Raw genomic sequence first — 22,076 nt, forward strand, 5'->3', positions numbered from 1 at the left:
TCAGATTCTGATCTGGTGAGCTTCAATGGTCACAGCAGCCTGCTCTACAGGTTGAGTCCCTGGCCGAGGCGAATGGCCACTCAAAGCATCTATCTTAAATTCAAAACACTGAAGAACTCTGGGATGCTTCTTCATGCGGAAGGACAGAATGAGCAAAGCCTCACTCTGGAGCTGGAGAAAGGAAAACTTTTCCTGCTCTTCAGAAAAGGTATAAATCTGACATCTCTGGATGCAAGCAAGTTTACTTCTGGATTTTGCTTATGGTGATATGTATGTAAAAACATTTACATTCTCTGGTTTGTCTGCGGATGTGTGCTTGGCAGTGGTTTGATGTTGCCAAATGTCAAATCAGTGCTCTAACAGGGATCTGATGATGGAGACAGACATGCTATTATTATATTACAGTTGCTTTAACTACGCAAAAGTTATTTTACCATTTGGAAAGACCTCCGTAGTCAACTAGATCTCATGACAGATATTGAAATTCCCATGTTGGTCAAAGACCACAATGATGATTTTATAATAAAGCTTAAAAAAGATGTACCAATGCGATGTTTCCTTCTCTCAGTTCTCTCCTGAGATACAGCTCCTGTCATACGAGTGATATTGTTCCTACTTCTGTCACAGCACAATGCAATGATGTCACCACTGTTGACTAGGACAAATGCCACATTATGGTGCAGGAGAGACTGCTCAAATCCCATTGGGCATTATATTTTCCACAGTCCTTATACTTTTCTACTTCCACTCCTACTCACCACTGCTAACTAATTTTTACTTTGCTCCCATTCACACATCATTGTGGTTAGAGTTTTTGAACAGAGTTTGGTTTGGTTTACATGTTTAAAAAAATACATGGTTGAGGTTAGAAAACCCTATATTGTCACAAATGTTCAAGTAGATTCTCATTCATCCAGGTAGTGGGAATCCGAAGAGCTTGAATAAGCACAACTGTGGTACATGCGCATGCTGCACTGTTCCTAATGAGACCAAGCTACCATCAAAAACATTTGGAAAACATTTAACAGGTGACTGAATAGAGCAATGAAGCGTCTGTCTTTCTGTCACCACGTCACCTTATCAGACCCATGAAGACTACTGCAGCCAGTCACTGAATATTGTTGGCTGTGGTCCTGAAAACCATCCGATACCACCAGGATAGGAGGCCAAGCTTTTGTATTCTGGCCACAAACTGACAGCTTGATGTCTGGTAGACGGATTCTGACATGATCATGGTGTTGAGTCTTGCAAGAATCGTTTTTCCTCTCAAAGTAACCCTAAGACTAATTTTATGGTTTCAATTACGGCTTTTAGTTTATTTTGACAGATGGGATACATGCAGCAAACAGTCCTCTTTTTCCTTTTCAGGGTCACTTTTTATAAATCTAATTCCTTTGCGCTTTGCTCTAATTTCTTCCTTCCCTGCCTGTATAGTTGTGCATTTGTAAGTTATCACCACTCTTATTATGTCAATCAAGTTGCCCATCTTTTTTTGTTTCTACATATTAATGGGGTTTTTAACTTTCATTACTTGTGCTATTGTTTTACAGCACATTTCTACCTGCTTCCCACTCTCTCCTGATGTATTTGCGACCTAAAAATGAGACATTTCTTCCTGCATCAATCCTTTCACCTCTCTCCAGTGTATGAAACAATCCTCATCTTTTGACAGCATTCACTCTTGTAAACTGTCATCTGAGGGTGGTGAAACTAAAGCGTGGACTTTCATCTCTTTGTTTTGTGTTGCTACACAGAAACTAAACAGCATCACGGAGTAGAGGAGTTATAGATGGGAGCATCCCCATTTTCCGCTGATTTATGGTTTAAAGCATATTTTGTTGCTGAATCTGTTTTATTTGTTCCTTGGTCACTGATGGATTTTGGGAGTATGTGAGCTCGGAGTTTGCTTGCTCATCTACATCCATCATACAGAGAACATGAATCAACATCAGAGTCCATCCTGCATTTATAGGTTTTCTGATTATGAAAACAACCATGAGACAATAATCAAAGGGCAAATATAATGAGATGATGGGGGCCAAATGCTGTCTTATACAAGAAATTGTCTTTGTTGTCCCTGAAATAAAAACATTGACATTACTTTTTTTTATCTGAACACTTGCCAAGTAAAGAGAAAAGAGGACAGTCTAACGTATTGATGGATGCCCCCACCCACCCACTACATGCACAGTCATCCGCAAGGCAGCCTGATCAGTATTTTTGGTTCTGTGCCATGTTCTGTGGAAAATTGACCCTTTCTGATTCCAAGTCATTGACTCTGAAAATCACAACAAAGACAATAAATGACTAATTTGCACCTTTGCCTGCATTAGATTTGCATTAGTAAGTGTGCATTTGGCCCCAACCAACCCATTATGTTCGCCCATTTACACTAAGCAGCCTTCAGCCACACTGAACAGAGTTCACTTAGTTCCAGTCGGTTTGCCTGGAGCTGTCAGAGCTCTAAGAATAAATACACTAGCTTATTAAAATGCATGTGTTCTCTGTAAAAGCAGTTTATTTTATCGCTTCTATACATTCATCAAAATGTCAGAGTACAGTTCGGAGGTTCCTGCCACATAATTAACGCTCTGTTTTTCTTTTGGCGCTGGAAAAGTTTGTGAAAATAAATGTACAATAGATCGATGTTAACTTATCTTATGCCATGTGATTGAGCTTGTATTAGGTAAGGAATGAAGACAAGAAAAATTTAAAAGGTAGCCTGCAGGATATAAATGTTGTACAATATAGTTCAAGTGAAGTCTTTGAGGTAATCTTTGTGCATAATTTGCGCAGATTGAGCTCAATTTTCAAATTACAAAAGAAAACAAATAGATCAGCACAGTCTAAGGCAGCACATCAGAGTATGTCCGAATTACTGTGTTGTGTCTTTATTAAAATTAAATGATTTAAACCTATACAGTTAACCTGTTCATTTCAAAACAAATGTCTGCCAGTGGACACGGGTCTTAACACTGACTGTCAGTGAAAGGCACAAAGTCTGTTGTGTTTAACGTTGCAGTATTGACTTTCCAACAGAATGTCTTTAACGTGATTTACAGGAAGGAAGAATTGCAGCATTGTAAATATGTAGACTATTTTGCAAGAGATCTGGTTATTTGAGTTTTGTACAGTCTTGGGTTGGTTTATAGACAAGTAAAAAGACTGCTGCAGTACTCAAGGATATGATAAAAGGGGGGCATGCACTATGATCTCTGCACTGTAATTTCATATAGAACAAAAACCTTAATGTGAGCAGGATACTAACTTCAATCTATGCTGAAAAAGTCATGATGCGCATCATATTTTCTTCAATAAGAAAAATCTAGAGATGACATGACAGACATTACTACCATGCAAGTATAATTTGTTAGAAACAGGCTTGTCACTGGTGTCAAATATGCTTGGCACATAAAACAGGAAAATGGAGACAAACATTAGTCTCCTCATCAATGACAATTAAGTATACCACAGCCTCCCCCCTCTTTGTCTACCCTCTTTCTAGCCTCCCTCTCTTGTGCCAAGTACTTGATAGATCAATGAAGATTGATGACTGAACTCTTAGTCGGTCTCTGTCTCTTTTTTTCTCATCATCTTATCCCATGCAGACAAAATAGTCCTTATTCAAACTAAATCTAATTCATTTTTAATGACTGAGTGCATTTAAGGTCTCCACCTCTATTTCTCAGCTGAAAATCCTCACTCTGCTGACACTTCAGGGAGTGCAGAGAGTCAGGAGCTTTCCTTGTTCATTTATTCATACCTTTATGCCTCTTCTCCTACCTCCTTCAGTGTTAGTTTAGTTTAGTTGGTAACTGCTTTTTCTGGGTCTCTCGCATCTTTGGATAAACGCTCTGTTTCCCAGATGTGTTCCCAAGCAGAAACATTTACTTCTGTACCAGTCTGAAGACAGAGAAAACTGATGAGAGATATGTAACTGCTAAGAATACAAAAATCAGAAATAAATAATTGATTTCAACAATTTCCACTGAGTAACAAAGCCTTCCTGTAAAAACAGAAAGGAGATAAATGTAGACATTATAATTTCTCATACATGCTGGTTCGTTCATTCATCTTTTTTTTTTCCTCTCATCACTTCAGCTACCATCACTACATCATCATCTCACTCTTCCTCTTCTTTATACCTCCAGGCAGGAGTTTGTCCCCAGACAGTCGGCATGTTGTATCACTGGGGAGCCTCTTAGATGACCAGCACTGGCACTATGTTGCAATGGAGCATCACAGCAATCACTTAAATTTCACTGTGGACAAAAGCATGGTGTGGGTGCAGATCCCAACACGATTCTCCCACTGGGATCACAACCAGGTACATATCTCATAAGTAACACTTGCAATCTGACAAAAAGCAACACTTTTGCACCTCAAATTTTCATGTATTTGTGTCCTTGCACAGATGAGTGTGGGAGCAGACCAGGACTTTGGCTCCCAGAGGTCTAACAGAAATTTCCACGGCTGTCTGGAAAACCTTGTTTACAATGGCCTGAACATGGTACACCTCGCTAAAGAGAAGGACCAGCGGGTTACTGTTAAGGTAAACTGGCTCGCAATTATGCCTCTGGAAAGTATGCCTGTGTTTGTGCAGCCACATGGTGAAAAAAAATACATACACAGGATCACTACATTTATTTTCAAGTTACAAGTTACAAGCACTAATTGGAGAGAAAAATACCGCAGGCAGCTGAGGAGGATTTCCACTATGGAGAATATAGATCTCGAACATTTGTGGAAAAGTCCTTTCCTGAGCAGCAAACCTCCAGGTGAGAATATCTCAGACAAAAAGCTGGCCCGATGAGAGGTTGTTTGGTTCCTAAACAGACAGGAGCTCCGTGAACAAAATCACAATAAAACTCTGTCCTGTACAGCAGCAGAAGCTGACAAACTTAGGGTGTGTAGAGAGTTGACCGGAGCTCTTAAGTAGGAAGAGATGAATGAGGAAACTGTGTTTTTGCTTGGTTCTTTATCATCTTTTCCATGTTTTCTTCCTGTTTTGTATGTTGCGAATATAAAAAACTGTAACAGAATGCTGTGGTTGCAGGGTGTTATAGAGGAATATATTTGCATACATTTTTTTTTAAGAAGTTAGCAAGCAGGAAGCAAAGCACAGTTTTAGTGATCCCACCACAGTGTCTCCTGAAATTGCATAATGTTGTGCAAGTTGGTATATGTAGTACTGGATTGCAACATTACCATTTCAGAATTGGTGTGAGGAGCTTTTAAACCTAGTCTTAGTTGGGATTTGGTGTAAAGGTTATTAGTTATGAACTCGGCTTAACACAGTCAGTGAGGCTTAGAAAGCAAGAAAATGTAGATGATACTGATATCAGTGATGAAAATCCAACCACTTCATGTAATTCACTGCAGTGACTATCACAGACGTCTGTGGGAGGGTTGAGGCTGCAGCATGAGCATATATAGATATATCTACATAATGTAGTTTGAATAATGATATATGTGCTTTTAAAGAAGCTCTATTTAATCTGTTTCAGTTTTTAAATTTCGGAGCAAGATGTTCATGACTTTTCTTGGAGTGTCTACTGCTTAGACAAAGTATTTGTACACTGTCGGGAAATGATGGGCCGCACAGTGGTGTGTTGGTTTGCATGTTTTCACATGCATGTGAGTGTTCCAGCATCCTGACACTGTCCAGTGTTTCAGGTTAATTGGTGATTGAGGGAATGTTTGCCTCATTTTTCTGTGTTAAATTATGGATTAAGTGGATATAGAAAATGGATGGATGGATGGTAGACGATAACACTTATTTTATTCATATTGTCCATACATAGATCTCTGTCACTGTATCAAGATGGAGATAATTAAACTGATTAAAACAGGGAAGAAATGTAAACGTATTTAAAATGTGCATATATTCTTAAACTAAAGACCGTTCAACATTTAAAAATTGTAGTTTAAGAACACCTTTTAAAAATGTAAGACTTACAAATTAAATCATTCAAATCCCTTTTACTGTAAATACTCAAAATGAAAAGCGTCACAATGTGTGTGTGTGTGCACGTTTATTGGATTATATCAAGCTAATGCACACCATTGACTGTGAAGCTCACAATCTGCATTACTTTATATCGTTTTAAACACCCCACAAAGAGCTTTTAGATTTGATTAAGTGTCATGTTGCATGATCAGCTGAAAATAGAAACACTGTATTACCCTCGGGGACACTGGAATGTAACATGCTGCGACTTCCCAGAACTATAAGCCGGCAGCTATGACCCACTCTTTCCATCTCCCTTTTTCTTTTTTTATCACTCAATACCTCTGCACCCCCAGGCTCCCTCTGTGACCTCTGAAAGCTTTCGGCTGACATTGTGCTTTTAGTAAGCGTGGCTATTATCGTTATGGTAATACTCCGAGACTTTTATAGGTGACTTGCAGATAAGACTTCTGCTCATCAGGACACTTCAGTGCAGCCTTGGAAATTCATTCCTATTCACATACTCTCATGTTATCCCCCTTTTGCGGTAATAACCTCTCATTCTCTTCATCCGTCTCAGGGCAACGTGACCTTTTCGTGTGCTGAACCCGTTTTTGTTGCCATGACGTTCACCGGCCCCCAGAGTTTCCTGAGGTTGCCAGGAGGCACAGGTCTGTTATCAGTGGGCATGTCAGTGGGTCTTCAGTTTCGAACATGGAACAAGGAGGGGCTACTGCTGACCTTTGACCTCCAAAACCAAGAAGGGACTGTTTGGCTGTACCTGAGCAAAGCCAAGTTACATCTACAGATCCACAAGCTTGGCAGGGCGCCACTAGAGCTCCAAGCAGGTTAGTCTGACCCCCTATCCAATGCTCACAATTCTTTTTTTGGGAGATTTTTGCATATTACTAGAGTGACTCATCCAACTTTTTGTGTAAAATGCTCCATATTAGTTCCTGTCCCTTTTAAGGTCCCCTTTCCAAAAGGCTCAGTATGCAGTGCCCCCTCTGGTGCCCCAGATAAAGGAGCAGTCCTTAGTAAAATAAAGGGAACACTTCAATAAGATGAGATTGTTCAGCTGATATTAAATCAACCTTTTGAATCATTTCTTTCATTTGTCTTTATTTGGAGATCCATACAAAGAGAATTTGTGTTGCACTGAAGGAAACTGCAGTTTCTTAATATGGCGATGTTGTACTTTTTTTAAACATACTTAACCCCCAAGTTGTTTAACTGATCTTCTTTAAAACAGGTGACTTTTTTTTCCCTCATCATTATTATATATCTTCACAGTATGAAACAAGCAGCTCCTGGGATTGAATCTGTTTTTCTCACCTGATTTTTGAGCAGACCTGGAAGCTTCTCTTCAGGGCTTCTCTCTCACATCTGTCATCAATATTTTATGCTGTAAACATCAAAGTCATCAATGTTCTCACCAACATTTTACCAGTTTCAGCTATTTCCTTAGCAAACCGTGCTCTCTGCCAGGTCTTTATGTACATTCGTTATTTTCCTTTGCCAGTTTTTGCCCCTTCAGTGACTCGTATATCTGTGACATAAAAATGTCATTGTGTCAACTAGACTTAATCCAACTCTACCAAGCTACTAATTTACTTGGGGATGTTCCAAACTAGCCACCAGAATTACATTATGCAAATGTGTTACACTGGGCCAAAGATAAGTAACACAAGGAAAGCCTGGACTGCACACAAGATTTTCGAGCCAGCCCAGGAGCTGCATTTTCTGTGACAAGAATAGCTCTCTTTGTCACAGACCTTTTACAGGAGCAAGATTGTAAAACACTAAAGGAAGGAGAACTTCTGCATGGAATACTATGGCCTCTTTACTCATAAAAATGTGTCAGCCTTAGCTGCAAAATGTCAAGAAGTCAGAGAGAGCAAATCCATCAGGGGAGTGAATATGGGTTCAAATAAATCTTTCACCATCCATCCCTGCTGAATGCTTTGTAGGACCAGTGGCACTTCTTTTGTCAGTTTACAGTAAGTTTCCCTCCAAGGATTAGTCTGTAACCTACAAAATCTTAGTGTATTATTGTTTAGGTTAAATTAGATCCTTTCAGTTCATGCCTGTGTTGCATAAACATTTATTTAAACAACATAAGAAAATAAAACCTTATTCTCTTAAGTGGCTCTGGAGCAACAAGTAGGATTTTGTCTTTACGAAGCAAAACCTGGCACTGACATGGCTTCCACTAGTAGATCAGAGGATCTAATACTTGCTTTGACTTGATACTACACTGAAATACGTTTGTTTGCAACCTCAGGTTCAGCTCTGAATGATGGCCAGTGGCACTCTGTGGAAATGATCTCAGGACGAGGACGTTTGACCGTCACTGTGAAAGGAGATGAAGGAGTCACTGCTCATGCTAGTCCTTCGTTTCTTATCACTATAGGAGCACGACTTTTCTTTGGTGGTAAGGAGAGGATAACTCGTGCCTCCAACACTCCAGACACCCGTTCCCCCGTGCTACTTCTTTAGCTTTTCCAGCTGGAAGTGCGTATCTCTAGCTGATGTTCCTCACATTCTCCTGAAGATCTCTAGTGTTAATGAGTGAAAACCTCTTCAGGTTTTGCCCCATGACCTCTGAGACAGGCTTAAGCCCTCAGAAACCCTGATCAGGATAAAGTGGGTATTTAAAATGGATACTTTGCTAGCATCTCTTGTTTAAGATGGAAAATGCAGAAAGTTCAACTTTTTAAAGTAAGAGCCCACTATCATGGGTGGATGACATGGCTACCTCCGTATTTCATGTATTGACAAATACTTTCTTGTGCAGGTTGCCCTGCTGAAGGGAGCAGCCAGGAGTGTACAAATCCCTTCAGAGCTTTTCAGGGCTGCATGCGTCTGCTAAGCATTGACAACCAGCCAGTGAACTTGATCAATGTGCAGCAGAGGCTGATGGGAGATTACAGTAACCTGCAAATCGATATGTGTGGTATCATCGACAGGTAAGAAAAAGAGCACCATTCATTTAGTAATGTTTAGACAGCAACACAGTGAGTGAATGTTGAAAGTCGCAACAGTGAACCAGTGAAATGCTGCTGAGACGCTTGCTCATAAGAAAAACAATACTCTCCTTTGTTGTCCTCCAACATCATATTGGGTGGAACTACTTTTCATGTAGTTTTGCTTTATGTCTGTATAGAGTGTTACAGAGAAAATAAGCTCTGTAGGAGACACTCGAATACACATTAAATTTAGGGATTAAGGATATTACGGATATTGGAGCCATATGTCCTGGGGCTAAACAGCTGAGATTGTGCACTGAAACAAGAGTTTTTACTATCTGACAGAATCAATACCACAGATGTTTCACTTTTATCAGATACTGGAGAAACCATGGCCCCTGATACATTTCTTTTCTCATCCCACATTGTGGAAAATGTCAACTCAAGCTCTGTGTGCGAGATTGAAATGTTTTGTATGAGTTAGACGTCGGGGGGAGAAAATCAGGGATTAGTTATCAGAATATTATCTACAGAGCTACTTCTGAACCTCTCACATCCAGCCTACTGCGTCACTTTCCTGGAATAAGTGTTTGACTGATCACACATACTTAATTTGCCTGCATGTGGACTCTGTGGCTTATGAAAAAACATGCATGTATGCAGGTAAGCAGGGCAATAATACATTGCCATAAGAAATTGTTATGTACTCATAGAAAATCCAAAGGTTGCAGATAAATTACAAAAGGCTGCACCTGCTTGATCCCATCTCTATTTTCAAGGAAACAAATCAATGAAAAGGATGCTGAAAAATAAACATTTCCACCTGAAAACCCTGCTGTGTCAGGCTAACTGTGAATATCCCACTGGCTATAAAAGATTAAAAATGTGTGTCGCTTCCCCTTTTTTTTCAGTCTCTGCAGTCACAATCTGCTGATCTCATTTCTTCGTCCACATATGTTTGCACTCTCACTGCTGAGCTCCATTCATCTTTTTGTTGCTCCCTGGCTCATTCCTTCTAATTCTTCACTTCCTCCTTCTTTAACTTGATTTATTTGTTTTTCTGCTGTATCTGAATTGTTTGGTACCCCTCCTCTTGTCTTTTCTGATGTCCTAATCACTTTTGCTATCCCCCACTTCACCCTCTGTTTTAGTTTCACTTTGCCTGGCATCCAAAACATTGCTGTAATAGATGTAGTATTTGGTTTAGCATTGTTTTGCTAAACTATGGAAGGTTCCCCTTTTTTTAAAAAAAAAAAAACATCACCTGTATGGGAGTATGTTCTAAAACCTGTACATACCTTTCAGCATTAATGGAGCCTTTCCTGATGTGCAGGTTGCCAGTTCTGGAGACACTAATGCACCTCTACACCATTAGAGATGCAGGCTTTTATACTGAGCTCAGTTTTCTACTTTCAGTCCATTTTAGATGAGCTTTGGCCCAGAGAAGATGGCAGAGTATCTGCATCATGTTCACACATGGCTTCTTTGTGTGATGGAGCTTTAACCTGCATTTGTGAATGGCATTTCCTTTTCTATTTAGTTGATTACATTTTTTTGTTACTTTACCAATAAATGACAACCATAACTTCCATCAATCTTTTAACCAATATTGGGTCTACCTGATTATATCTAGAATCATGCTGGAGGTGGTGGGGAACACAGTTGTTGGTCAGGAGATGGACAAACGGAACTACAGAGTGTGTGTGATTGTAAACCAGCAGGTTTGCCTCATAGTTCATCATTTCCAATTTGTAAGTAAGACAACAGTCGTAAAATGAACTGTTCATTCGTCACTTTTTTATGAGCTCTTCTGATTTCTCCTCCTTATGTTACATCATGATATGGAGTGTTATGAAGTCCTGAAACATTCCCTCTGAGAACATACATGAACAACAAGCATTTATCTCTTTCATTATTAACTCAAATTTTTAACTCAAAAGCAAACTGTCATTAAAAAAAATCTTTATTTGATTAAGGTTAACAGAGTGCATTTGAGCCCCGACAGTCATTTTTTGCCTGTTTTGCCTTCAGAGGTCACATTTGTTATTATGTTTCTTGTCACAGAAATTCTGTTTCTGTCAAGTTAAATGAAACCTTAATGACCACAAACTGCAGAGCTCAGTTTTCATCTCTCAAACATGAATCAAATTAACATATTTTTGAAATCGTGCACTGCTGCCATCAGCACCATGTTCCACAACGGGATGATCAAACGGGTGCTGCCCATCACAATGCATTCAAAGTATGCAAGCTTACTCTTTAGTCTGTGACAAACACTTCAGTCATATAATTAATATCACACATGGACCACAGTAACTTTAGCAGTGAGTTTAGCAACTTCAAAACAAACAGCAACCAACTTAGAAACAAACAGCTATGCCTCAGAACACAGAGCAGCATCTGTGTGACATGAATTCCTTACTCTATTTTGTCAGCAGTGCAAGTGTGCATCAAGATCATACTGACACTGTGAATAACTACTATGACGGCCATTGTGGGGCATTGAACTACTGTGAATAGCCCAAGCAATGTGCAGAAGACAAATAGCAATAGAAAATGAGGATTCCCCTACAACAGGAGGAAGTTTTATTTGCTCTTTTGTCTTTCTCTGTCTCAGGTGTTCTCCAAGTCACTGTGAACATGGAGGCAGCTGCAGTCAGTCATGGAGCACCTTGCACTGTAACTGCTCCAGCACCGGCTACAGTGGAGCCACCTGCCACAGCTGTAAGGACCCAACGCTTTGTTGGCTGTGGCTGTTCGAATGTTTGCACGCATTCTGTCATGTTGTCTGTAATTAGACGACCTGATGCATTTAGCTTCAAATCCCTGCAGATGTTGTCATTGCAAAGGGTCAAACTGGAATCAAACCCTTTTCCTGCAGATTGTGAGAGAGCTTAGAGGTCTCACTCATGAGAAAACAAGTTGATACAAACAAGAAAGTGGTGAAAATATTAAGGGTGGCTATTAAGAGGGGACAAACGACAATTCTGCACGGTACCGTTTTCAGTCTCTAGACCTTTCATTAATACGGCAATTTCATGATTCTTGATCAAACACTGGTTCTTTGCTATCTCTACCTTCAGTGTTTGTGAGTGCATGAGGTGAACTTCTTGAGACATTCACCTGTCATTTGGAAGTGTTGAAGCTTAAAAAGTTTATCCCGGGGTATTTAAACATCGAAGACGTAAATCAAAACTAGAGCAAAATGTGTATTTATTTCACACCAGATGTTGAGCAGTGTGAATTCTCAATTGTTTTGTGTTCTCAGAGGGTAAATTGAGCTTACACGCTGTTTATATACTGCGTTCCTGATCAAGTTGTCTGAGAACAAGCTAATACTTATAAAAAGTGTTTACATAAAATACTTAATTTATCTTTTTGCTGTTCCCGTTTTTTTTTCATCCTTTAATGATGACTCAATGTGAAGTGAATGTGAATTGAATGTATTGGGATTTGGGTCACCCTTGGTCTGTATATTAAATATGAAGGTACAGCCACCAGGTGCTTGTGTACTTTAGCATTAAGAACTGGAAACAAAGGGAAACAGCAGGGCTGAAAAGTGATTCTGTTTTGTGTTTTTTATTTACACCTAAAACCATAAAACAAGACCTTAGAACTAAAACAGAGGTTTGTGGTACTGTGACTTTTCATCTACATCATGAATAAAAGATTTCTCAAATTTCAGAGCATTTTGAAATCACCTGTAAGATTGTGGAGAGGTCATTGACCCTCAAAATGGTGAATGAGAGAGAAACCAATGGCTGTGTGAAGACATGCTGAATATAAATGGCCATGATGTTGATTATGCTGTCTCTCTTCAGCAATATACGAGCAGTCCTGTGAGGCATACAAACACAGAGGCAACACTTCGGGGTATTACTACATTGATGTAGATGGCAGCGGACCCATCAAACCACAGCAGATATACTGCAATATGACAGGTAGCTGACACGCACAGCAAAACCCAGCATGCAGACACCTGCCTCCACCAGTCCTGCTGAGTTTGCCAGCAGAAAAAATTTTTTTCCACAGAAATAAAAAAGAACACACTTCTTCTTTCTCTCAGAGGACAAAACGTGGGCGGTGATCCAGCATAACAACACAGAACTGACCAAAGTCCGTCCATCACCAGGAAGAAGTCAGAATTCGGCTCACTTTGAGTACGCAGCTGATGAGGAGCAGCTTGAAGCACTCATCAGCCGGTCAGAGCACTGCGAGCAGGAACTGGCTTACCACTGCAGGAAGTCGCGCCTCCTCAACACAGCAGGTAAGACTTGGCAGTGAATTCACTTTCTTTGAAAAAGCATTGATTCATACCAGAGAATACGGAAACATCTGTTTGCAATTTGTGAAACAGGTGAACATCTCAAACCCTTGAGAACCGCTATATTCTTTAAGCTCTTCCTCAGCAGTTTGTGCACGGCCCATAGCTGACTTTTCAGAAGAATTCAGAAAACTGACTGACTATCCATTTCTCCCGTGTTAGCCTCTCTACTCTAGCTCCCTGAAAGATTTAAAATAGAATTTAAGACTTTGTCTTATCAAGCTCTGTAATACCTTAAAGATCTCGTTGTTCAAGATCAGAATGAGAAGCAGAGCCTTTAGTTTTCAGGCTCCTCTCCTGCTTCATTTGTCGGTCCCTTTTTTATCCTTATTGTATTTTTAGTTTTGCTCCTTTGATTGTTTGTATTGATATTTCAGTGCTGTTGTAAATTGTTTATGAGAGTTAACCTTTTACTTTTCAATTCTCCATTTTATTTCTTTGTTCTGAAACACTTTGAGTTGCACTTTAAATGTTTAAAAAGCGCTGTTTGAATAAAGCTGAGTTCAGATGAACTGAGGAAGCTGCTTCTGTAAGGGAGGGTTGTTGCCATTAGGGGGGTTGTGGCTGATGAAATGGGTTAATTCCCCCTTCCCTTTCCCTTTCGCATTACCTTTCTTTAATGCAGAAAACCTGTTCATGGCATGTTAACTTATTTAAATGCAAGTCTTCGGATCTGAGGGGTTTCGGGAATTGCAAGCTCAGTAGCAGTGTGTGTCATACTTGCACAGATTGTTTCAGAGCATCACTTGAGTGGAGTCCTCAACAAACACTCATGAATAAATAGTTAGATATGACTGAAATAAACAGAAGTCTGTGTGTTTCAGAGGGCTCTCCACTCAGCTGGTGGGTTGGAGGTCCAGGTGCAGGACAAGTGCAGACTCAATGGGGTGGAGCTCCACCAGGCAGCCGACGGTGCGCCTGCAGTGTCCAGGAGAACTGTGTGGAGCCCAAACACCACTGCAACTGTGATGCAGACCGCACTGCATGGTACTGTGTTCACTTTCTTTCCACTAATTACTATGACAGTCACATTTCCTCTTGCACGGTTTGCTTTTTTTATCCTCTGCTGTGGTGTTCAGATTGTTCTGCCTTTCTCATTTCAGGGCTAATGACTCTGGCCTGTTGACCCATAAGGAGTTCCTCCCTGTCAGATCTCTTGTGCTGAGCGACATCCAGAAGCCTGGCTCAGACGGCGCCTACAAGGTGGGACCTCTCCGTTGCCATGGAGACAGTAAGTCTAACCTTCAAACCATTCAACGTGATAACAATGCCCACATGACAGAGCCGTGTTGAGTGAATTGTACTGATTCCCAAGCTGTACATTTGTAACATGCCCTCGTGCATTTTGCAGAAAATATCTGGAATGCTGCATTTTTCGACAAGGAAACATCGTACCTCCACTTTCCTACATTCCAAGGAGAACTGAGTGCAGACATTTCCTTCCTGTTTAAAACCACTTCAGCATCAGGTGTCTTCCTGGAAAACTTGGGCATCAAAGACTTCATTCGGATTGAACTGAGCTGTAAGTAAAAAGAGACTTATGTAAAATGTGTAATCCAGACTTCAGTTTAGTACAACCTCAACAAAAAAGACCCCCCCGATTTTCAACAGGGCAGAAATCAGCAAAAGGTCATCGTCCAATATACTTAACCCCTAATGGCCCTTTCAGAACAAATGTGGCACCTGGACTGCTGCTCTGTGAAACCCATTAATTTATATTTATTTTGTGCTGTGGAATATCTGTTTGCACAGAAAGCAGAAATTGATTGTGTGTGAATTCCTGGACACAACATTGCGTTGATACCTCCGGCCCCCACAGGACTACTATCAGAGTGTGCAGCACAGTTTTGGGCTGCATTGGAAGCAGACTCAGGGCCCAAACTCTTCCTTTTCCCATGGCTGGTAATAGTGCTTGTCTTTTTTGCTTTAGCACAGGACAGAGACCTTTCTTGCTGGCAACATATACAGTGCACATCTATTCTATTTTGTAGTCAGCGACCAGTACTGGGTACCCTTTGGTCTGAAAGGACCATAACGCTTCAGTTTATTTCACCTGTTCAGGGATATTACACGAATGTTGGTGTTTCAGCCCGCTGCAGTACAATTTTCATTCAACCATAACAATGTGGAGCGCTCTGTATCACTGCAGGCACTGTCCCGATCTGCCTGTCAACCTCCTGACCTGTTCTGTCCCCATTCAGGATAAAGTAAAAGAGATACTTTAACTCTCTTGTGAGGCAGCGACTCACCCCCAACCTATAAATCTCATCCAAGGAGCAAATTATCTCAGTGGCTACTGGAGGTCTCAATAAAGCAAACGGAACCATATTATCTGCAAAAATCAAAAGCGCTTTTCTAAGCCAACAGGGTTTACAAAACTGGTGACAAAGGGCAAAGCTTACGAAATCCAAGACATCTTTGACCGTAATTCAAGCCAAGCTCTTACTGTGGCTGTACAGGGATCAGATGGCCCATAACAAGCGGATGGTGTGTTGAAAAAATGTATGGTAGGTCAAAAAGTATGTCCTAAGACTGCAGCTGCCAAACTGCCCCCTATATCCAGTGTTTTACCTCTGTTGGGAATATGCTGTGTGAAGCTGCAGCCTTTGGACTTTATGAATAGAACATAGCATCTGTGGTATAGTTTGTTTATCCAGAGCTCTGACTCTTCAGCCAGATGTCAGATGTCAGGATGCAAGAATGAATCTTTTCTTTCATCCTTTGCACAATGCATTGATGCAACAGAAAAGTATTGTTGGACAGGAATTAGTCTTATTGTTGCCTTGTGTGCAAATCAAAACAGGATGTTTTTTATTTTAGTTTTTATTGCATTTTTAAGTGATCATGTGTCAGAAGGGCTGGGTATGTGAAGGGAGGTTTTATAATAACCCGTTCACACTGTACAATGATTAAGAGATCATTGTGCTGTATTCTAAAAAAAATCCAGTGAAAATAAGTAAAAACAAACAAACAGGGGGACGATTAGTGTCCAATCCTCATCGTGCCAGTTTAAAAGTTAAAAAAACAATAATCTCATACACAAACTGCATCTCTATATTCACATTTAAGATCTAATGTTGTGAAATTAACAAATGAACTGGAACAAACGTGTTTTATATTCGTTTGTAGATTTAAAATGAATTTATTTTACCATCATCAGTTTTCTTGTAAGGTTTAAGTCTCCACCCCAAGTCAGATTAACACCTTGGTATGTATGAATGTATTAGATGCAGCTGGTCATCACTTTGAACACTTTCTGTGACGACTGCTCTCTTGTTTCAGCTGGCTGGTGTCTGCGTGCTTCATTGAAGTGCTACATTACTTTGAGAAAAATGTAATCGGACTGAAGCAGGGTCAGAGTGTCAGCTGTCTCTTCATCCATCTTCAGCTGGTAGAGCTAAATAGAGCCACAGAGGACGGAGAAGGAACTTTCCTGGATAATAATAATAATGATGTCTTGATTTTCTTCTTCCCCTGTTGCAGCCTCCACTGAGGTCCTCTTCTCCTTTGATGTGGGTAACGGCCCGTTGGTGGTCAGTGTGAAAGCGGACTTCCCGCTGAATGATAGCAGGTGGCATCGCGTTCGAGCTGAGCGGAACGTGAAGGAGGCATCGCTTCGGCTCGACCAGCTCCCTGCTGCCATGCAGGAGGCTCCCGCTGATGGACACATCCACCTACAGCTGAACAGCCAGTTATTCATCGGTGTGCATTCCTCTGACAGAACTTAGAAATGCAATTTCTAGCTGCCTTTTCATGTCAAAAAGTTAAAAAAAAAAAGAATATTTAACAAACTATCAAACATGGTTTAGTGTTGGTTTAGTAACATTTTCCCCTTAAATTCTCCTCGATCTCTATGATATTTTCTCTATATTCTTTCGCTCGCCATCTCTATTTTGGTCATTTTGCTCTCTTCTTTTTTTCACAGTACTAACAGAGTGCTTCTGGGCTCATGTGATGCATCTTTATTGGCTCCTGGGAGGCTTATGGTTTCACATCTTGACACCTGAAAGATGTTAATAGTCAGATGAATTAAACCAAAATATTGCAGTTCATCTTTTTAAAAAAAAAAAAAAAAAAAGCTTAATACATACCAATTTTGTTTCTAAACTATAGTAAGATACAAGTTTTAAAAAGTTGGAGAAAATCTCCTCAAATTGGTGGTCGGTTAACGTTGGTAAAGCATCTTTAACTTGGTCCATTATGAGGTTTTCTGACAGCTCCTGATGAAATCCTGAGCCATGTTGTGAATCCCATCAACTCTACAGTCCTAGAAAGCTCATCATAACAGTCCTAATGTTGCCAGTTTGGCAGTCTGAGACTGCAAATGTTTCAGAGCCTGAACTCTGAGGACAGTTAGAGGTTGTAATGCAAGAAGTTGTAAAATAATAACTTGTGGAGTTAAAAAACTTGCTGTGTTTGTGCAAGATTAACAGCTTGCAAACTTTCAAGATATCATAAATTGACATGGAGCTCTTTTTCTTAAATGTTTGTCTGCATAGTTTCTGTGTGTCATCACTGTTTCAAACATCCAATATAAGAGTGGTGACGTATTTACTCCTGGAGGCACAGGATATCAAAGGTACCTGATGATAAAGTCAGACATCGATCCAGATTCTGCCAGAATTATGACAAAGATCATATGATTTTAATTTTAGCTTAACATGGGAACATGCATGGTTTGCAGAAGTCAGTGCATCAAGTGTGTGTTGATTTCCAAATCAAATACAAATAGAAAAAGTAGAAACTGAACCTTCATGTAAACCAACAGTGGAGGGTTTACTGAAATGTAAAAACGTTTTCACCCAGCCATCGGTTGTATTTTAAGAAGAACATGAAGCACTGAGGCCGGAAATAGACATAAACGAGATTAAAAAAAAATAGCTTAAAACGGCTGTTTTACTGGACCAAGACGCACGATCCTTCAAGCAAAAAGGGTGGACTTGCTCCAATTATAACTAACTAAATATCAAGATTTATTGCTTTTCAGTCACTTTGATACCATTTTGAGGGAAAATAGAAATTGGAAAACATTAACCGCATTTTCAAAAAACAAACAAAAAAAATCAATGAGTTGTATTCCTGCAGGTGAGAACAAAGAGAACATTTATCTTGATGTGCTGAAGTTTTTGTTTTGTGTGTGTCCTCAGGAGGCACCGCCTCCAGACAGAAGGGCTTTCGGGGCTGTATCCGCTCCTTGCAGCTGAATGGCATCACCTTGGACCTGGAGGAGAGGGCAAAGGTCACCCCTGGGGTTCAGGCTGGATGTCCAGGCCACTGCAGCAGCTATGGCTCGCTGTGCCAGAATCATGGTCGCTGTGTGGAGAGAACCAAAAGCTTCTCCTGTGACTGTGGCTCATCTGCTTACACTGGAGCCTTCTGCGACAAAGGTCAATCTAGGGCAGTTCTATAAGAAACTATTTTTTTATAGTAGTTACTTTTGAGAAAAAAAGCTGCCTGACTTGTAGCTCCTAAGCTCAGTTAACTCGTATATAATTGTAGAGGAGCCCGGAGATTCTACAGATGTCAGCAAAATTATTCAACCCTTGTTGGCTGGAGAATCCAATGCAACAGTGGTTGAATAATTTGTAAGAATTGAATAAGCTGTATATCCCACAGCAAAGTTAATTTGTATAACTATGGTTGAAACTTGTGCATTAAGAAGGATCTAAATGCAAACTTGCAGGTTGGTTGAAGGTGCAGAACAAGCAAAACAAGGATGCTGCAGGGCAGGAAATCCAAAAGCTCAAAACTTTTAGAACTTTTTCCAAAATCAGGATCCCTGCTGTCACTCTGGCACAAATTCCACACATCACATCCCTATTAAACATCTGCCTATCTTAATCTTCTGTACTTGATCGAGACTAATTCTAATTTTAATTGCTCTGATATTTGTTGTTGTCTTGGTTCGTAGATGTAAAGCGTCTTAATACTGTAAATTACTCGCATTACCTGCTGCAGTGAAACTGATTGACATGCTTCCCGCTGACTCTGTTATTTACATCATGAGAGGAACACCGAGTCATCACATCAGCAGAGTAGCACAGCCTCATGTGTATTCAATAATTAACAATCCCAGCTGTGCACGTTGTTGGAGCTCCACAAGTATTTTTGTACGGAAAACCATATCGCCGACACCTGACGTGTTCTAATTAGAGAGCCAGATTTGGTGGGATTTTATCATCTGTCAGCTGATTTTCTGAGGCAGCTTTTGCTCCGGCTCACTAATTAACTGGCGTCAGTGCAACAGAAGCATCGAACTTATAAGTATATGAATAACTCATAAGAGTCGACTTTTGAGATTGTTTTTTACTCAGAGTCAGTGTGAAGGCATATTTTATGTACCATGTAAATTGGATGCAAATCATACTCGCCCTCATAGATCATTGAAAATAACAGTGAGGAAGACCTGGAACTACATTTGCATTCTTTTACCTTTTGACTTGAGTTTTGCATCTCGCTGTAACACGTATCGATGAAAATAAGGGTAAAGCTCAATATTCTATAATAAAAAGCTAAAGATTTACCCTTTAAATGGCTTTATTTAAAATTTATAGCTGTTCAGAGACTGAGAAACGTGTAACGGTGAACAGTTTTGAAAAGTTTGTCAGACAATCCTCATTTCCAAACCTTGTTTTTTTAGATTCACTTTCAGGTCAGAATGGCTCAAGCTAAACTTTACTTTTCACAGTTTAACCGCATTTTCAACCTGCCTGTTATTTCCTCAGTAAATGAGCTAACTTCTGTAAAACGTCTGTTTTAAATGAAAATATTTGACTTTCTCCCTGTAGAGGTCTCAGTCAGCTTCAAGCCGGGAACCTCCATCAGCTACACTTTCAAGGAGCAGACGGGGAATGAGCCAAACAGGAGCAGAGGCGCCCTTCCTGCCTCTATCTTCTCTGACCTGACCCTGAGAGCAGAAAACATCTCCCTGAGCTTCAGGACCAGCCAGAGTCCCGCTCTGCTTCTTTATGTTGGCTCCTCCCACAGAGAGTACCTGGCTCTGCTGCTCAATAAGCAAGGTGAGCGCTCCAACTCTCTTTACTTTTGATCGGGTGTGCAACTATCCTGCAACTAAGCATTTGACCCCATCATGAGGTGTTGCTGCCTTCTTAAAAGTAGACAAAAACTTTTTGTACATGTCAAAAGTATATTTCAGTGAAGGTAAAGTAGCCAATCAAGTTTGACTTTTTTTCTTTTAATTATGAGTATGCTGTGTATCAATGAGACCAGAATAACGATGGGATCAGGCAAAACCACAGCCGTCACAGAGAAATCAGAGAACTACCAACGCAATAAGCATGTTGACCTATTGTATTCGTCTAAATTGTCCAAATTCAGTGTTTCGCTGCTTTAACACACCTTTCTATCACCTAACTTTCTGCCTGCTACTGTTCCTTTTTCCTATTGGAAAAAAAGAGTAATAAATCATCAATTAATTTGATTACTTTAAAGCTGATGTGATTTAAATCATCAAAACCGGGCCATGTTTATTCATTGCTCTCTGTTCACCCAATTCATTATCATTTTAGTGGCTTCATGACAAAAAATTATATTGAATTAAATAGAAACTGAAGTGATGAAAATGCTAACAAATAGATGCTAATGCTAACAGTAGAATGAGTTAAATTGGAGAGCAGAGTGATAAACTGCTGCTGATTGGATAAACATCATATTTCATGCTGCCAGAAAGATAACGTAGGAAGTGGAGGTGACGACTCGCTGTTTTGTCCTCACTGATTTGTGATATGTGTGCAGATAAGCTGGAGGTAAGGTACAGACTGGACAGTGGCAAGCATGCAGAGATCTTGAGGAGTAAAGTGAGGAACCTTGCAAACCGACAGCTTCATTCTGTGACCATCAGCAGACTGGCAGACGCAGTCTCTGTGCAGGTAACACGCATAAAAACACTCCAGAAGTCTTCATCCTGAACCATCGTGTGTTCTTTGCTGCATCTCTACCAGCCGGCTTCAGCAAGCAGCAGGAGACGCGTGTTATGAATCCTGTGCTGCATGTGGTTGTCAGCTTGAAAACACATCTCAAACTGCTTTTTCTCACATGTTCAAGTCCATGATATCAAAGATTAAAATCCCTGCAAAAGACCTCAGGACACACATTTAAATCTTATGTCCTGGTAGTACAGAAACAAGAGTTTCATCTTCTCTACATTCTTTGTGTTGTGCTGCTGGCTTTTGAAGTTGAGATGGATTTGTACCAAGCTGTGCAGTGATAAAACCATAAAAAACTAAAGCAGGTATCTGTTCAACTGTGGAAAATGCCACATGAAATTTGTTGATTTCTAGCATAAACCTACACTATCAGTGATGTCTAGATGTTTCTTTAAAAGTGTAGTTTTTAACAGACACCTTTCATTTTATTCCAGATTGACCAGAATGAAAGAGAAGACTTCAACCTGACATGTGATGTCGAATTCAATGGCATAAGGTCACTGATTCTTGGAAAAGTGCACAGTAAGTGGGACAGCTTCATATATCAGACGAGGCTGTTCAGCCTGTGGAGCTTTCAGACTCATTTCAGGGACGTTCTGCTTTATCAGACCTTTAAAAGTTTCATCATGATGGTTGCATCAACGGAAATGCTGAACATAACAGTTAAAAAACAAAGAGAAAAAGGGCAAGAGATGGATCTGGCCTCAGTTTACCCTCCACTTAGATATTTTTACCCACAAGCAGCCATTAAGATTCCTATTCTGACTCATCACCACTCAGCCTGCTCAACCTAATGCTCAAGTTCACTGTTTATTTCGTATTTAGGGCTCCGTGTGCCCTGAAATCAATATTTCATAGCACAGAAAGCAACTAATGCATGATTCCAT

At 40.2% G+C, this 22,076-nt stretch overlaps 1 protein-coding gene across 1 annotated transcript in view; it reads left to right on the top strand.

Moving 5' to 3' along the window:
* Positions 1–22,076, top strand: part of LOC140312783 (contactin-associated protein-like 4) — a 62,332-nt gene that overhangs the window by 34,582 nt on the left and 5,674 nt on the right. Inside the window, exons 5-21 of the mRNA XM_072390588.1 lie at positions 5–208; positions 4,152–4,327; positions 4,415–4,552; positions 6,531–6,798; positions 8,235–8,384; positions 8,748–8,919; positions 11,537–11,643; positions 12,741–12,860; positions 12,986–13,186; positions 14,068–14,230; positions 14,347–14,474; positions 14,595–14,765; positions 16,727–16,945; positions 18,391–18,630; positions 20,032–20,262; positions 20,999–21,132; positions 21,624–21,711. Coding sequence (XP_072246689.1) covers positions 5–208; positions 4,152–4,327; positions 4,415–4,552; positions 6,531–6,798; positions 8,235–8,384; positions 8,748–8,919; positions 11,537–11,643; positions 12,741–12,860; positions 12,986–13,186; positions 14,068–14,230; positions 14,347–14,474; positions 14,595–14,765; positions 16,727–16,945; positions 18,391–18,630; positions 20,032–20,262; positions 20,999–21,132; positions 21,624–21,711 — 2,910 coding nt within the window. The remainder of the gene's footprint in view (positions 1–4; positions 209–4,151; positions 4,328–4,414; positions 4,553–6,530; positions 6,799–8,234; positions 8,385–8,747; positions 8,920–11,536; positions 11,644–12,740; positions 12,861–12,985; positions 13,187–14,067; positions 14,231–14,346; positions 14,475–14,594; positions 14,766–16,726; positions 16,946–18,390; positions 18,631–20,031; positions 20,263–20,998; positions 21,133–21,623; positions 21,712–22,076) is intronic.

Source organism: Leuresthes tenuis, unplaced genomic scaffold (assembly GCF_036924035.1).
Source record: "Leuresthes tenuis unplaced genomic scaffold, fLeuTen1.0.hap1 SCAF_8, whole genome shotgun sequence".
NCBI classification, from domain to species: domain Eukaryota; kingdom Metazoa; phylum Chordata; class Actinopteri; order Atheriniformes; family Atherinopsidae; genus Leuresthes; species Leuresthes tenuis.